This window comes from Gouania willdenowi, chromosome 19 (assembly GCF_900634775.1).
Source record: "Gouania willdenowi chromosome 19, fGouWil2.1, whole genome shotgun sequence".
In the NCBI taxonomy this organism is placed as follows: domain Eukaryota; kingdom Metazoa; phylum Chordata; class Actinopteri; order Blenniiformes; family Gobiesocidae; genus Gouania; species Gouania willdenowi.
Genome location: NC_041062.1, coordinates 2,048,214 through 2,061,793, shown reverse-complemented (window position 1 = coordinate 2,061,793; position 13,580 = coordinate 2,048,214). Strand labels below are relative to the sequence as shown.

The 13,580-nt window shown below is 40.6% G+C and overlaps 2 protein-coding genes across 2 annotated transcripts; both read right to left on the bottom strand.

The window, feature by feature from the left end:
- Window positions 1-847: 847 nt before the first annotated feature.
- crygmx (crystallin, gamma MX) lies at window positions 848-2,999 on the bottom strand. Its single transcript, XM_028476000.1, has 3 exons — window positions 2,976-2,999; window positions 2,090-2,332; window positions 848-1,130 (listed from the first exon to the last, which is right to left on the bottom strand). The coding sequence occupies exons 1-3, from the start codon at window positions 2,982-2,984 to the stop codon at window positions 855-857; spliced, it is 528 nt and encodes a 175-aa protein (XP_028331801.1). The 5' UTR covers window positions 2,985-2,999; the 3' UTR covers window positions 848-854.
- A 405-nt stretch (window positions 3,000-3,404) lies between these two features.
- Window positions 3,405-4,494, bottom strand: crygmxl2 (crystallin, gamma MX, like 2). Its single transcript, XM_028476278.1, has 3 exons — window positions 4,484-4,494; window positions 4,133-4,375; window positions 3,405-3,680 (listed from the first exon to the last, which is right to left on the bottom strand). The coding sequence occupies exons 1-3, from the start codon at window positions 4,490-4,492 to the stop codon at window positions 3,405-3,407; spliced, it is 528 nt and encodes a 175-aa protein (XP_028332079.1). The 5' UTR covers window positions 4,493-4,494.
- Between the last annotated feature and the right edge of the window lie 9,086 nt (window positions 4,495-13,580).

Below are 13,580 nucleotides of genomic sequence, written 5' to 3'. Positions count from 1 at the left end.
ACACTCCCTACTAAGCTTCAAAATGTTTTAAAAATCAATTATTAATGGTCCAAGTTATTTATTCATGTGTATCTTTGCCAATTACGCAGTGTCTAATTAACAATTTCAATAATTGATATTTGTTTCTGAAAGGGTACTGTATCTTGGATTGATGAAAAATGTATGAGCAGGGATATGGACGGGGTTTTTTTTGTTCTGGGAGAGCTTGACGCTCGGGGCGTGTATCAGGACACTTTGACTCCAGCGCTTTGAGTCAGCCTTGACCCTGTGATGTGGATCTAACATGGACCCAAAGCCCTCACTCTGCACCATGTGATCTCATAAAGACTCCAACATGCCCTTCTTCAGATACCCCTTTTTTGGTGAACTTCAAAGAACAATCTTCTGTTTCCTTGATATTTTTTTTCGTAGGCAGAATGGCAATATCGTAATAAAAAAAATAGAAAAAGTGGAAATTCTTACTCCTTTTAGAACCTCTGCGTTTACGCTGTTGTGTCTAACTCTGTAGCTTGATTAAACTAAAGTTCAATCACTGTACGAAAGAGGGAAATATCGCTCAGATTCTGATCTTTTTGATAGTGACAGCTGTAGTAGTCAATTGAAAATTAACAAAGGCTCTAGTAGACTTTCATCAAGTTTTCATTTATTATGATTCCAGTAGGACAGAAGGTTGGGGACCAGCCAGGCTAATCATCTTTACTGTGGAAGATAGTCTTAAATTAGCCCTGCATTAGGGAGGAACTTTACTCAACAAAGCCTCCAGTGTTTATTTTCACAAATAGACAACATTTTACAACAAATCCTTACAGGGTGGGTTTATTAGGATGGGGGTGGGGTCAGTATAGAGGCTGAAATCAGTTGAGCTCCTTGACACGCCTCAGAGAACCAATGGTTGGGGTGGTACTTCCCCACTCGCTGTGCCTCCTGTACTCCCCGGGGCGCAAGAAGTACTGACGCCCCCTGTAATTTGGGTGTTCGTGCAGCATCCAGTAGCCCTCCATGACATTGGCAGAGGAGATGTCGCGGGTGTGGAAACGCTCGTTGAGGTCGGGGCAGTCGTCGTTCAGCTCTAGATTCTGGCCTGTGAAATCAGACCGCTCGAAGATCTTCATCCGGTATTTTCCATTGTACTAAGGATGTAGAGAGGGGTTCATATTAGGTGTGTCGGGAAATGTTTGGTCAACTTTTCAAACATAGTATAGCAGACATAGGTAACTGGGGGCCCCGGTTGCCACATGCGGCCCCCAAAGTAAACGTACAAAATGACAGAACAATACACAAAACAAGAGCGAAAATAGATTAGAAAATACAAAGAATTACAACATTGCAGGAACTTACAGTAAAAGGCAAGAGAAAAACACAAAAAATACTCAAAATACACAAAATTACTCCAAAAATATAGAAAATGACAACAAAAGTACACAAAAAAACAAGAAAAACACGATAATGACTCAGCAAACCCACAGTACTAACAAACTAGCAAAATGACAATAGAAATACACAAAGATTACGCAATAAAAAAGCAAAAAAAAGCAAAATGACACACACACAAATACACAATATGACTCCATTTTACAGGAAATACACAAACAGGACTACAGAAATACACGAAATGCCTCACAACAAGCAAGACAACAACAAACATACACAAAATGACAGAAAAACACACAAAATGAATATAAAAACTCTTTGTTCTTTCCTGTATTTATGCTCTGATCGCCCATTATTCTAAATATTTTCATGAATAAAGGAGCCTAACAAGATAACCAAGAGATAAAACAGAACAAATTACACAAATTTGTGCATTTTACAGCTGATTTAAGACATGGGTCAAAAGTGACCCATTATCGCTAACAGAAAGCTAACACAAGAGGGAGGTTAAAGTTTATGATGATATTTATTTTAGACACAGTAACCGTAACTTGAACTTAAGTAATTTTAATTGTAATTGGGAAAAAATGCGGGTCGCCATAATTGTAATTGAACATGGATAATTGAAGATGTAATTGTAATTTAAAAATGTAATTGACCCCAACCCTGTCTCTGTTGTTCTGTTTTATTCGTTAGCATCGTGGCTAACTGGACTCACAGGAGGAACCATCCGGCAGGAGCGAATGCAGTCGTTGAAGCCGGCCCAGCGCTGGTAGTCGGGGTACTCTCCCTTATGCAACATGTACTGGTAACCAGTGTAGTTTGGCTTCTCATAGGCCACCCAACAGCCACTATCAACTCTGATGGAGTTGCAGCGACTGAAGTGGTTTTGCATCTCAGGGCAGTCAGTGCTGCACTCGTAGTGACGACCCTGGAAGCTCCTGTCTTCATAGAAGATAATCTGCACAAAACAAGATGATCAGCAATTTTTAGATTCACTCTTTCATGAAGGTATAAACTGTATTTTATTTCAGCAGAACCAGGAACTCTTTGTTAAAGACATAAACAAGGAGCAGTAGTTTTCATCTGTAGCACCAACCTTGTTTGTTTAATTTCCGTATATTCTGGTTTCTTGTGGTATATTCTCTATATTCTGTATTTATATATTATTTCAACCCTGTTTGCTGCTTTTCTTTGCTTCCTGTAATGCTGCTGGAAGTGGAATTTCCCTGACGGCGCCTTCCCAAGGGATTAATAAAGTTTATCGAATCTAATCTAATCCAAACAATGCACGCCTCAAAGTTTCATGCACAATTTTCTTGATTTTCAACAATTGAAAAAGAGAACTACGTTGCTAAAAATAATGATTGAGACCTGTATGAATCAGGGATGTCAAAACTTGTACTACAAAAGATTTAAAAAAAATAGTTTTAAACAAAGAGGATATATATTATATACATATATTGTGTGTGTAATATTTTCTTGAGGGGAAATGAAAAAAATGCATGCGCCATTTCAGCATTCTTTATCCCTTTTTCACGTATTTCTAGAAATGACATTAAAGATTTTCCAATAAAGTCCCTCAAGTTCAAAGATCTGCTTACCTTGCCCATTGTGACAGTGTGAAGTTCTGACCAGGCCAGATACTGGGCTCCACCACACCTCTTTATAGACCGTACTGGGATCACGGCTTTGCAAATGTGGCACAAAGCTTTGCCGTGTCAGCAGAGTCTCTTCTATAGACCACCATGGGCCTGGTGTGCTTCAGCAGCAGCTTTGTCTCTGTCAAAGCTCGGCCTGTCTATGGAAAACATGTAGGAGTGCAATTTTCTCAGAGGGCAACAATAACAGTTGCAAAATCAGACTTTTTGGGCATGAATGAGTTGATAGAAAGAGCAGCAAAGAGAAGTAATAATGAATGTTTAAATGCAGGTGTTTGTGTTGTAGGAATTCATACAAAGAAGGCATCACAAGACAAAATTGATTGCAAATCAATCCTTTAGATTTTATTTTATTTTCTGAATGCATGGTGTTTACATGTGAGTCCTCATCCTCCTGAAGGAGCCCATCATGGGGTTGTGGCAGCCCCAGTCACCGCAGGCCCTGTACTCTCCAGGGCGCAGGAAATACTGGCGCCCCTTGTAGTTGGGGTGCTCGTAGAAGATCCAGAAACCCTCCATGATGTTGCAGGAGTAAATGTTACGGAAGCGGAAGCGCTCACTCACGTTGGGGCAGTCGTCCATGACCTCCATTGTGTGTCCCATCAAATCGGGCCTGTTGTAGATCTTCATCCTGTAGGATCCTCTGTACTGTAAGAGAAACAAACCAGGACATTACTATGGATGTCAACCATAAAGTGGAGAACTTCATTCAGAGTCAAGTAAACAGTGTTACTATTTGGTCAGTTGGTAAAAAAGAAAAGAAAAGTGCAATCATGACGAAGAAGAATAAACAGCATGGCAGAATGACATTTGTTTCCATCTAAAACTGCCAGAAACGCTCAATGTGACTAACAGAATTAGAGCGAAGGCAGCAAATCTTGGGGGGGTTCATCCTAGTCTTTGTAAATCTGACGTGTCTCCTTGTGGGCCTCACATTCAAGTCTTTCATTCCATGACCTGCATGAATATCTCTAAATGACATCAAAAAGCCAAAGAGTGGCATCCATTTTTAAAGTGACATTTGATGTGAAGGGTGAGTGGGGGTCGGACGGGGTGGGGCTGCTACTAATCCTGTCTGTCTGTCTGTTTGATTGACTTACAGGGGCAAACATCTGGCACGAGCGGATGCAGTTGTTGAAACCCATCCAATGGTGGTAGTCGGGGTACTCCCCGGGGCTGAGGATGTACTGGTAGCCCATGTAGTTGGGCTTCTCGTAGGCCACGCAGTGTCCGCCCGTCACACGGATGGAGTTGCAGCAGCTGAAGTGCCTGTAGGTGTCCATGCAGTCGGTGCCACACTCCCAGTGGCGCCCCTGGAAGTTGCGGCCCTCGTAAAATATTATCTTAAAAAGGAGAGAGAAACCGAATGAGACAAGTGGATTTTTCAAGCGAACTGTCTTTCCATCTGAACATCATCTAATGAACATGAATCTAATGGATGGTGCTCATACCTTTCCCATGGCTGCAGTTGTGTGGATGTTAGCACATCATAGCCTCAGATGCCGGGGCAGGTCATTTTATATTCTCCTGGTGATGACGAGCCCTCCCACACGTCAGGGACAACTACCTATTTACCTTAACAGAAGCCAAACACTGTTCCTTTTGTCTGACATGTTATTGGGAACGTGTCTCCTGTCTGCTAGAGTTTACCTATAGAACCAACGCCACGCTTCCTGAAAATGGCCACCACACATTAGGACTATTCTGTGTTTAAGTGACCCTTGTTCAAACATGACCCTGGCTTTTGAAATATCATACAAAGGCTTTTTTGGTATGTGTGTTCACCCTTGTTGCAAAGCATTTAAATGGAGCAGTGTTTTGGAATGGCTAACTTAAACTATTGCCTTATATTTGATTACATCCAGCTGTAGTTTGTGTACGTTTAGAGGAGTCCATTGTCAGTATTTTTGAAAGTAAAATTGTCTAGGTGTTGTGGGCTGCGTTAAGCTTTTGTGTTGATATAATCTACCGTGATCTGTTGCCTCTCTTTTTGCTTCCAACGCCTGCAGTTGTACTGTGATGCCAGACGGGAATGGTCTTTTTTGCGGATGTACAGACAGAACCGTTCAGTTTGTGTGTGTGTTTGTGTTTTTGTGTGATATAAAAGACGGGGGTTGGGGGGCATTTGTGTGTTTTTAGTCTTTGTATGAATTGATAGATGTTTGGACTTGAGTCTTTGGCTTGTAAGCATAGCCCAGAGCTGAAGGGGAAAAGGCCAGAAAGAGTTGCTGCCACGCATTGTGTTCCCAAAGCCCAGCTGATGCCAGAAAGGTCAGTCCCATCCTTTAGCCTTTCATCAGGATAAAGAGCTCGTGCCCCCTCTCCACCATGTGTGCTTTTTGCGGCTCTGCTTCTGTAGAAAGGCGAGCGTTTTCAGAAAACACTATAGGCATTGTGTTCTTTGGCAAAAAACACAGTTACCCTTGTTTTATATCCAACGCCATACGCCACTGTCTGAATGTGAAGAAACGGCATTGATTAGCTTTATCTCCTTTGATCATTAATCGACTTAGAATTCTCATAAGCTTCAATAGTTTTTGATGTTTGAAGTTTCATGACATAAGTGGACCGTTGATGTGCTTTCATCATCGACAGTGCTGCATAATTGTAGATCATCAGTTGGGATTTTGTTTTATTTTGTGTTTCTCAAACAAATATTTACTTTTCATTTGTTCATGGATTATTCATCTCTTTTTTGGTGGTTAATAATCATGAAATCTTGAGCCTCTTCGACGGCATTCCAGTAACCTGCATATCTTTTTCTTTATTTATTTATTCTGGACTCTACTAGCTCTGACTCTGACCTGGGGCAAACGTGCAGAGAAAAGTAATGGTTTGTAACCAAGCGATGTTTAAGTCGAGAAAACAAGTGAGAGCCTCTATCATCATTGCCATTCTCATTTTCATCACTGAGGAACATCAGCTAACCCTGACTCATTAGTCGAGACCCTGGCTCCCTTCATGCATCCATGGCTTCCAGAGGGGAACCTTGTTTCACAGAATCTCAAATGATCATCTTTAGCTGTGCTACAAGACATCTCCTCCCCACCCTGAAGGGAAACTGACATCACAGAGGCCCTCGCCTGCTTTCTTAGTTCCCTCCGGAGAAGAAGAAAGATACCCACTATGGAGCATTCGACTCTTCATCTCAGAATGATGGAAGAAAAGGAAAGTAGAAGGGAACAGAGTGGGGGGGCTGCATTTGCAGCTCCATTGTGTCCGAGGATCTTAGTGTGCAATCTGTGTAATCGCGTGGGAGATGACGACACTATTAGCCTGCAGAACGACAGTCAGTTGGGGACCTCTGTGATTGATGTGCACCCCACGGAGAGAGGGGTGCACTCTGACGGATAGCAACCCCAGCACTAGTTAACTCGCTGCCTTTTTCATCTATGGCTTCCAAAAGAACAGCCCATCCATGTGGCTGATAACTAATCTGAATGTAAATGTGCAATTCACTCAGAAAAACACATTTCAGGTCAGAGGGGAGTTCTTTCGATATAAAACAAATCATATTCCCTTAATCCAAACCATGGTTATGCGCTGACCCTGCTGGATGCTAGAGGTGTCACCTCAAAACTGTTGCAGGGAGCGATAGCAGCACAGTCGTGCCTCTATTACTCTCCTACAAAACAGCCCTTACAAAAACACTATGGTGTTGAGGTGTAAACAAGGAGTCTGTGTGAGTTTCGCTCCTGAGAACAGGCTAATCTGGTGCTGAAAATGTGGTACATTGGGGAAGACGCTTGCCAAAAAGCCTCCCACGCCGGGAGTAGAACGAGAACCTCTCTTTAGCTGAGAGATCATCTTCTCCATTCTTTCTGTCAGAAAATCTCCAGGCATCCTCCCTCTCTTGTCACTGCCAGCGCGCAGACTCTATCGGGATTGCCAGACGCAGGAGCCACTGTGAGCCGGTGCCAGGGCCAGGATTTACCGCGATGCGTCTGATGTGCTCCATCGTTTTGCTGGGGGATAATTAAAAGAGGAAATGTTGTTGGAAGAACAGAGTGGAAAAGCATGAGGGGTGGGGGTTGGGGGGGGGGGATTGGAGTGAAAAAATGGATGCAGCTGTCAATTATGTGGAATTGTTGATATGTTTGTGTTTCTTTCTCAAAGATCGTGAGTTGAACTCTTCTCCATCAGGATTTCGTTTTAAAGTTAGTCGTAAAACTCCACTTAGTGCATGTAATTAGAAAAACATTTAGACTGATTAAGAAGTTCTTTTAACCCCAAAGTGAAAAGAAGAAAAAAGAAAACTATCGCACAGATTTTGAAGCTTGGTGAAGCTGTGCTAGGAAAATAGATTTTATAAAACATCACAATTTATATTGTGTGTTTCTTAAACAGCATTTTAAACTGAAAGGAAAAGCCGGAGTCAAGTTTAGAATAATAAATATTACTGGATTAAACACTGTTTAGTATTTGTAGCATTCATTCCAAAAGGTAACGTACCTTTATGTACCTGTTGCTAATACATGCATTACTTTCAATGCGATTTTCCATAAGCGTTTTTATAACAATTTTATGTGTTTTTCTGTCATTCTGTGTATGTTTGTTGTTGTCTTGCTCGTTGTGAGGCATTTTGTGCATTTCTGTTGTTTTTTTGTGTATTTTTTCTGTAAAATACATGTTTTTTGGAGTCATATTGTAGAGTTGTGCTGTCATTTTGTATTTTTGAAGTAATTTTTGTGTATTTCTGTTTCGTTTTGCTTGTTTGTGGGTTTGCAGAGTCGTACTTTTGTTGTCATTTTCTGAAATTCTGTATATTTTTCTGAGTAATTGTGTATTAGTGTTGTTGTTTTGCTCATTCTTGTAGGAGTTATGTGTGTTTTTGTCATATTTTCTGTTTTTCTCTTGTCTTTTATTGTATTTTCCTGCAATGTTGTAATTCTTTGTATTTTTTTATGTATTTGTGCTCTTGTTTTGTGTATTTTTCTGTTATTTTGTACGTTTACTTTGAGGGCCGCATGTGGTCCCCGGGCCGCCGGTTGCCTATGTCTGCTCTAATAGATGAATTGGTGGAGATGCTCCACCATGCAGCAACATGACCTAAACTCTTTCAGCTGACACACCGTGGGGACTGGTGGCTCTCGCTCCTCATCTCTTGCACTCTTGTTTTGACGTGCTGTGTCTCCTATGATACCCCCAAAAGCTTTAAAGGTTTAAAAGAGCAACTTATCACCCTGTAATCCAGGTGCCTTTCAAACAAGTGCACGCTGATTACTGACACATGACAAGGAAGTTCAACCGCCCTCTCATCTCTGTACTTTACAACGACTGTACTTCACCTCAGAGTCTGGTCGTCATTTCTCCAGAGCGCCCCGAACAAACAGAGCCTCAGTGAGAAGGGGCCCCTGCCTTTCACCACTCACTAAATTCGTAATAAGATGTGATGCTGTTGTTCACTTCTTCAAATTTGTCATCAAAGCAAATGTGTTCTGACAACAGCTAGTGACAAGAGCTCCAGAGGAGAGGCAGCAAATCAGCTCTTTCACACCGCATATCAATTATTGATCATGTTGCTCCCCTTCTCCTCCCCAACTCCCCACCAAGCAGACACCTTGTGATAATGAAATACATCAATTTAAAAAATAAATAATAAACCGGGGTCGGCTCCATTGTCGCTGAGCTTTAAGGGCTTGATTGACTGCTTGCACATTTTCCTGGTTGGCAGTCAGGCAGATCAAAGACAGGCTCCTCTTATTGCCCAAGGCCACTTGCAATTTATTTAGAGGAGCAGTGCTGCTGTCCCAGCAGGTAACATTATTGGGCAGAGACACTCAGGATAATCAGAGCTTTGAGGTGCCTCTCAAATCCAACCTCTGCTGGCTCCACCGTGTATGTGGAAGAAAAAATACAAGCATGTGATTTAGAAAAAACACCCTTCATCATTGGCTAAATTAAGCAATGGAGGGGACGACAACATTAACATCTTCACATGGAGCAGATAGATGATGAGCAGCTGATCTGGAATCTGGCTCGACTCAAATGGAACACAATAATCCAATATAAAAAATAAGATTCCTCAAAGATTTTAATAGATTTTCTTATAGAATTTCACCATATTGTGTTTTATAGATTAATCATCAAAATTCACCTTTTTAAACTAGTTTTCAACTTATGATTGTTAATTATTTTCTGTATTTACCTTTGTTGTTGTTGGTTTCTTTTGTTACTTGTGTAAAAGCGCTTTTAAATAAAATTAATTACTGAAATATTTAATTGAATCTGGATTTCAAAAAGAAGCTCTTTTACATCTGAGCTTGTTTTGACAACAATGCAATAAATACAACTTTAGAAACGTCAGATATTTACCTCTAATACGTGTCAAGTATGTATCATAATACATACAAATATTTATTATATTTTCAGTAATTCGAAAAAATGCAACAAAAAATTGGGAAAAACAATTTTTAATTAGTTGAATATGTTTTGTGTTAAAAGTAAAGTAAAATAAAACATGATGGCAACGACCTATAATTTATTAATTTTTTTCTAGTTTAACATGCCTTGATTATATTCATTGTGTGCCTTTTAATAGCATTACATCAGTATTATAAAATAACCTTTTTTTCTTTTAGATAAAGTTTAATAATTATATTCAGGACAAAGGGCTACAGTTCATTAGCTGGAGCCACATTTCCTAATTGTATAAATGCAGGCTACATATGCAGACATTTGTTTGCAATGTTGTGTTAATACCACATATTATCAGCAGTTTGTCCTCCCACATGACCCAGTCTCTCCCAATCACTAGAGGGCACTACAAGCCAAAACATGATCATTCTCCAGGTTGTCTGTTTTAACTTTCTCCATATCTCTGAGCATCTTCTCTCTGTGGGTTTGTTTGAATGCACATGTGTTCGCACGCCTGGACACATGTATTTAAACAGGGCTAACACAGTGGCATTGCCACTCTGTGTATGTCAGTGCCATGGCTCCTCTGTCTGTACTCATGCCTATCAGTGGACTGACATACCTTCTTTACCAGGAGAGGATTCAAAAGAATCCACTAACAGGCTGACATGACCCAGACCCACTCCCCTGCACAAATTATTCACTTTGTAGAAGCCATGCACACATTTTTATTGCACACAAATAGTTGTTTTTCCCCAATATTACTTACTTTCAAACAAACTTGTACACAAACACACACAGCATGTGCAGACAGATTTTCCAATGGACAATTAGCCGTTAGCCGTGTTGCTGTTTGCAGCCAGTGTGTGTTTTTGAAGTGCAGACGTGAAGGATCCGTGCACACACTGCAGGACTGCAGAGATGGCAGTTCTCCCATAGGGTCTGGCACAGCCTGGGCCTTTGTACTGGACCCCATTTACACTGTTCATTTAGTCACGATGAACTAGAGTTTGTGGTCTGTGTGTGTGTGTGTGTGTGTGTGTGTGTGTGTGTGTGTGTGTGGTAATGGCCGATCTTTTGAAATTGCACGTGCATTGTGCTCCATATGGCATATTTTTAAAAGAAAGCCAGGGGTTGAATCCAAATTGATTCGTCCACTTTTTGTTTACCTCGCATGCAGCAGTGCACACCATATGGCACACATAGGCAACTGGCGGCCCGGGGGCCACATGTGGCCCTCGGTCCAATTTTATGCAGCGCCCAAAGTAAATGTACAAAATGACAGAAAAATACACAAAACAAGAACAATAATGCATTCAAAAATACAAAAAGATACAACATTGCAGGAAAATACAGTAAAAAGATAAGAGAAAAACACAGAAAATACTCCAAAACTACTACAAAAATTTACAAAACAAGTAATACACAAAATTACGCAGAAAAATATACAAAATTACAGAAAATGACAACAAAAGTACATAGAGACAAGAAAAACACCAAAAATGACTCCTCAAACCCACAGTACTAACAAACAAATACACAAAATGACCCAAAAAAACATATTTTACAGGATAAATACACAAATAAAAACTACAGAAATGCACAAAGTAGCTAAAAAAGCACTTATTCTAAATGCCCCCTCTGTGATAAAAATTGTCTACCTTATAGGGTATGGGGTTCATTTGTGTCTTGAATTCTGACTATCTCAATACTGAGGACTGGTTTCTGTGTCTACTGGGGATTAATTGCACAAACCATGGAGCGCAGGTATATGCAAGATGGAATCAAGCATGTTATTAAGATTCAAGCTCGCTGCTTGTTTTGCGTTGAAGGAGGAGGTAGTGAGATCCATAAGAGGCTTGACTTGATCTGAGGTAGGCCCTTGGAGGAATAGGAGGAGGTTGGTGATGGTCCCTGGACTGCAGAGAAGAACGGGCCCCTCTACAGTCCCTGGAAGACCGGAGTTCACTCAGGGGAGTTTCAGCCAAATTAAAAAACAATGACGCTCTCAGGGAGAAACTAATGCCAGTTCCCATCATCAAGACCCACATTCTCCAATGTTTTGCTTTTAACTTTCCCCCCCCCACACACACACACACACACACCCTTCTCTCTCGCTCCCTCAGTCTCAGACTCTTTCTCTTTTCCCTTTGCACTGTTGTTTTCTAGTTTGTTTTCCATCCCTACTCCTCTGGCTGTCGCCGAGCGCTACAGCCACTTTCAAAGGCTCTGCTGTCACGCGTTGCCTTTGAGTCCTGTTTGAAATTTTAACGTACATGTTGTCAGGGTGCCGTCAGGCGTGATTGACAGGTCCGTCCCAGAGCAACACCGGGCTTGGCAGGCTGGCTGTCTTTTGTCAGTGGCAGCCGAGGAGAAGCAACAAAGAGAAGAAGCAGAGGAGGGAAAAAAAAATATACATAAATAAAACAAAACTGCTCTTTCCCATTTCTCAATAAAGACCAAATTAGATTAATCTGTAGGCAGAGGAAAGCAGTTGTGCAAAAAAAGAAAAGACTTGATGTATTTTTTTTTACTGGCTTTGTTCCCCTGCCACTGATGGTTCTCTCACCAGGACACCAAAGGCAGCACAGCAAGACTTGTGTGAAGAGCCAGCTGTACATATTAATGTTCATTATCACCTCGTGTCAAAGCAAGAAAAAATGCCGAAGTTGAGGTCTGAAACTGGAGGATGGAGATTTTACATTTCACAAACATTAATACACAAATATGTGACACAACAAGAATTAAAAGCAGAGGTTGACAACTTTTATCATAGCGGGGCCAAAAACAATGCGTTTGTTTGATCAGAGGGTCACATGATCAACATTCATGTCAGCATTTAGAATAATAAGTGATCTGAGCATTAGTAGGAGTCTTTACAGTAATTTTGTGTGTTTTTCTGTCATTATGTGTATGTTTGTTGTTGTCTTGCTCATTGTAAAGCATTTTGTGAATTTCTGTTGTCCTTATGTGTATTTTTTTGAGTCATATTATGTATTTGTGTTGCCATTTTGCGTTTTTTGGAGCAATTTTTGTGTATTTCTGTTGTCGTTTTGCTTGTTTGTTAGTACTTTTGGACTGCAGAGTAATTTTTCTTGTTTTTTGGTGTAATTTTGTTGTATTTTCTGTAATTTTGTGTATTACCGTTGTTGTTTTGTTCATTTTTGTAGTATTTTTGTGTGTTTTTGGAGTATTTTCTTTGTTTTTATGTTGTCTTTTACTGTATTTTCCTGCAATGTTTGTTTTTTAATGTATTTTTGCTCTTGTTTTGTGTACTCTTCTGTCATTTTGTACATTTACTTTGGGGGCCGCATAAAATTAGACAGAGGGACGAATGTGGCCCCCGGGCCGCCAGTTGCCTATGTCTGTTCGATCAGAAAAACGGTGCTAAACAGCTGATCATTGATTCATTTCTTTTAATTAAAGTGTAAAGTATTGAAAAAGAGTTTGAAAAACAAAGACATTAACATCCCAACTGTTGTTTTGTACAAAAGTTGCACATCCAGTGCTGAGCAACTTCTTACCGTCAATGTGTCACAAAATCTATGCAGTTTGTCAGTCTGAATGTGAAATGTAAATCTGACACAGAAAAAGTCTCCACATGCAGTTTCACATTGAGTAGTGACCACAAAACGATGGAAATATTTGCAAAAGCATAAGTTGTGTAAAAGTTCTTGGAGTTGATTTGACTTAAGTCCCAGTTTTGGTGCTTTATCGTGTGAAGTCTGTCCACATTGCTCTGAGTTCCAGCCCGTCACGTAAATAAATCCCTTGACTGAAACGTGTTTAGCGGTTCATTTATTTCAGCCACAACCAGAGGTAAAATGTAAGCCTTTAAAAGAGCAGCGCTGCTCAGGTGGAGTACTGCACATGATGGGATGATTGACTTCCACTCACGCGCTGAAAGGTTAGGCTTTTTTGTTTTTTTAAAGCAAACATGTCTGCTGTTTGATAACTGCTTGACATTTGGCGGTCTTTTCAGGCCAATCAGACATGTCTTTTTTATTTATTTCTTAATGTCGGCTGTTTGACAATAGTAGAAAGAACATACAGTGTTGTCGCTTTTCTCAAGCCTATCAAAGACAGGCTTTTGCTGCAGTGATCGAGCCCAGATACGGAGGCTTGGGAGCTGGTTTTAACCAGTTTGTTGAGGCCCGTCACGACCATCAGAGCTCAACCCCAGAAAAAAAA